The sequence below is a fragment of the Azolla caroliniana genome, unplaced genomic scaffold (genome assembly GCF_043228905.1).
Source record: "Azolla caroliniana isolate FFs.n. ecotype wild unplaced genomic scaffold, voAzoCaro1.0.p SCAF_530, whole genome shotgun sequence".
NCBI classification, from domain to species: Eukaryota; Viridiplantae; Streptophyta; class Polypodiopsida; order Salviniales; family Salviniaceae; genus Azolla; species Azolla caroliniana.
Genome location: NW_028230965.1, coordinates 1 through 3,498, shown reverse-complemented (window position 1 = coordinate 3,498; position 3,498 = coordinate 1). Strand labels below are relative to the sequence as shown.

The 3,498-nt window shown below is 39.0% G+C and overlaps 1 protein-coding gene across 1 annotated transcript; it reads right to left on the bottom strand.

Annotated features, from left to right (window-relative positions):
* Positions 1–506: 506 nt before the first annotated feature.
* LOC147848024 (protein DJ-1 homolog D-like) lies at positions 507–3,488 on the bottom strand. Its single transcript, XM_087338680.1, has 5 exons — positions 3,384–3,488; positions 2,252–2,368; positions 1,722–2,162; positions 1,224–1,586; positions 507–1,149 (listed from the first exon to the last, which is right to left on the bottom strand). The coding sequence occupies exons 1-5, from the start codon at positions 3,435–3,437 to the stop codon at positions 961–963; spliced, it is 1,164 nt and encodes a 387-aa protein (XP_087194806.1). The 5' UTR covers positions 3,438–3,488; the 3' UTR covers positions 507–960.
* Between the last annotated feature and the right edge of the window lie 10 nt (positions 3,489–3,498).

Here is a 3,498-nt window from a genome sequence, read left to right as displayed (position 1 = left end):
AATATAAACTTACGCACATTTAAATGTCTAGAATAAGTTAATTTGTAAAAAGAATTAGAAAATCTTGAATACAAGGATCAATAGGGTCATTGTATGTGCAATTTTTACTAATCAACTATACCCTTTGGAACTTGCACATATGGGTTGCTCTAACATTGGGGTTGCATCCTAAAATGTGGCATCCCACTCTGCTATCTAATGAAATAATATTAAGAATAAATTGAGCTCACTTTTTTTTTGTCTTGGAAGTTCCATGTTAACGAACATCCATAATGTTGTTAACCTAGCAAATAGATTGTTTAACATGTTTTAGAAAAATAGCCATGTTCTCATTCTGTAGCATCACATTTGCTTCATTAATCACAAACTTTTTTAGATTGATGAAGCAAATGTTATTATGATGCCATAATGATGTGCTTTAAAATGATTTTATTGCCATGAAGATAATATATATGTCCTTTCATGTACTGAAAATCTTTTATGGTCATAACATTGCACAACAAACCTTGGAAAAAGTCATGGTAGAACCAAGATTGCATTAGCAATGTGATTGCTAGGACAAGGCACAAAATAGTTCACATATCAGATGGACAATAATATTGGACCATGCAAAAGGTAACGTTGAATCTCAAGCCAACCAACACATCATTAACTTTGAATATGAGTAGTGATCGAACATTCCACCAGTATGCAAGTCCCAAATCCAATTTTACTTTGTCTTGTGCATTATGGAGTGGTGTTTGTCTCGATGTTATTTCCTTGTAAACAAGACTCATAAAGAGACAAAGCATTTACAGTTAAATAATGAGTTACTCCAGAAGCATTCATTATTGATGAAGATAGTTCCAGCTAACAGCATCAAATATTTAACAAAACACAATCATCAGCTGTACTAAGCATGCATGCATGCATTACATCTCATTGGCAATATAGGTATCTATGCATATGTAAATCAGCCTATCAAAAGAGCACCTCAGTCCCAAGCAGAGCCATGAGCTGAGATATGAGTTGTGGGTGTGCAGGCCATGCAGCTCCAGTCACAAGATTCCCATCTGTGAAGCATTTGGAAATAGGATGGGGCTCCATCCACACTGCCCCAGCCGCTATGACTTGGGGTTTCACTGCTGGATATGCAGTGCAGTTCTTGCCCTGTAAACACTTCCGATTTTTAGTGCATTCTCTTACACAAACTTTATGTTGGAGTTCTCAATTTCTTTTTTTACCTTCAATACTCCAGCAGCAGCCAATATCTGCTGCCCGTGACAAATAGAAGCGATTGGCTTATTTGACTTTGCAAACCACCTCACAATATCTAAAACACTCTCATTTAAGGATAAATATTCTGGTGCTCTGCCCCCAGGAATAACTAGAGCATCATAATCATCAGCTTTCACTTCATCAAAGTCTGCTGTCAGTGTGAAGTTATGGCCCGGTTTCTCACTGTATGTTTGTGCACCTTCAAAATCATGTATGGCTGTAGGACACGTCTCGCCTACTTTCTTTCCTGGACAAATAGCATCGACACAGTAGCCTAGACCTTGCAATGCTTGAAAGGGGACCATTACCTCATAGTCCTCCATGAAGTCCTGCAAATCGGAGATCATAGTCAGATAATATACCAATAAAGATTTAAGCAAGGGATAGTGTGGAAGACTATCTTTGACAGTGTCCATAGTCTGTCTGGTCTTCAAGGGAGTTTGTAGGTAGGATAAAGCATTTACCCCACAAATGAAGAGAACCTTCTTATCTGCATTTGATATCTTTGCCCCAAGAGACTTTAAGGAAAGGCTGAGAAATTGAGGGTGTCCAGGCCATGCAGCACCAGTGATCAGCTGCCCATCAGCAAAACATGATGTTATAGGCTTCGGCTCTAGCCAAATACCCCCAGCAGCATCTATGGACGGCTTCACAGCAGGATAGGCTGTGCATTTCTTTCCTTTTAGCAGGCCTGCTGATGCCAGGATTAATTGCCCGTGACAAATGGATGCGATGGGTCTGTCAAGTGATGCAAATGCCTTGACGAGGTTGACCACCACATCATTTATGGATAGATATTCGGGAGCTCTTCCACCCGGTATCACCAGAATATCATAATTTCTCACATCAACGTCCTCAAATGTAGCCGTCAAAGCAAAATTGTGTCCAGGGGTCTCACTGTATGTCTGCATATTAGAAGTCAACCATCAATCATTAGAGAAAGACATACTACGATGTATACCATCACCATAATCATGAGCATCAGAGGAATTACCTGATGCCCAAGAAAATCATGGACAGCTGTTTTACATAAATCCCCTGCCTTCTTAGCCGGGCATATAGAATCAACTCTCAAACCATATGCTTGCAGAGCTTGAAAAGGTACCATTACCTGAAAGGAGTCAAGATAGACCATATAATTAGACTAGAGAGGGTGATCGAGCCAAGGCATTCTCTTGAGGTTCTAGGGTAATGTGATGCAGGTCCTTAGGATTGGTCTTACTGAACAGGAGGTGCAAGCAATAATGCGATGCAGTGTTAACGACAGGAAGATCTAGAACATTATATATGTATATGTGTTGAAGCATGGTAACGGGAGCATTGATCGTGGATTACCTCACATCATATTAATTTACAATACAAACGGAACGTTTATCACTTGTTATTAATTGAAAACTTTATTGAGCATTAAGAAAGTGAGTACGCATAATATGGTGGAGTTAAGGATCTTAGAATGTATTGACCACATTGATTATCTCTAGAACCATGCTTTTCTTTGTTTTTCACCTTTTTTTCTGTTTATGTTCTCTTTTCTTCTTTCTTCTAGGACAAAAAGGCTGTAAATTCCCCTTACAAAGAGCAATCAGAAATTGACATGTTTCCTAATTCTGAAGAACGTACAAATGTAGTCTCCATACCACTTCAAGTATGGATTCATAATTTTTAAAGTTTTAAATCATATTCCTCCCAAATCCTATAGATGAGGTAATGTTCTTCAAGGTCCAGATTATCTTTATCATAATTTTGTTCCAGAATGAATAACGTGCCTTGGAATTAAGCAAAGAGAATGACAGCTGCTGTTTCACAACATGTCTATGATCAAATTTCCGAATCTCTTAAATATTACTTATTTACAGAAAGGAGAGAGATATCATGTTGCATCATATATTTTCGACATAAACACTAAGCCATTCAAGTATGGGACTGACTGTATAGGCAACTATCAAATAAGAACAAGTAAACAAAAAACTAGAGTATCCAGACTTGTTAGTGATTTCCACCTTCACAGCTGCTAGCAACGTTATACTATCTATGATGAGGGGAGGGGAGGGGAGGGGTGTGTAGAAGAGAGACAGACAGACAGACAGAGACAGAGACAGAGACAGAGACTAGAGACAGAGAGATACCTCGTAATCCTCGACATAGTCCCCAACAATAAGTAGAGCCGACTTCGGTGCCATCGCTGGTCTCACTTCGTCACCTATAAGCCACACACACACACACACAGAGATGCAGAGGATT

Excerpts from the sequence above, each read along its gene's own strand:
- LOC147848024 (XM_087338680.1), bottom strand. The coding sequence starts at position 3,437 with ATGGCACCGAAGTCGGCTCTACTTATTGTTGGGGACTATGTCGAGGAT. Across the intron at positions 2,163-2,251 it reads ATGATTTTCTTGGGCATCAG|ACATACAGTGAGACCCCTGG; the intron begins GTAATTCCTCTG and ends TCTAATATGCAG. Across the intron at positions 1,587-1,721 it reads AGGTTCTCTTCATTTGTGGG|GACTTCATGGAGGACTATGA; the intron begins GTAAATGCTTTA and ends TCCGATTTGCAG.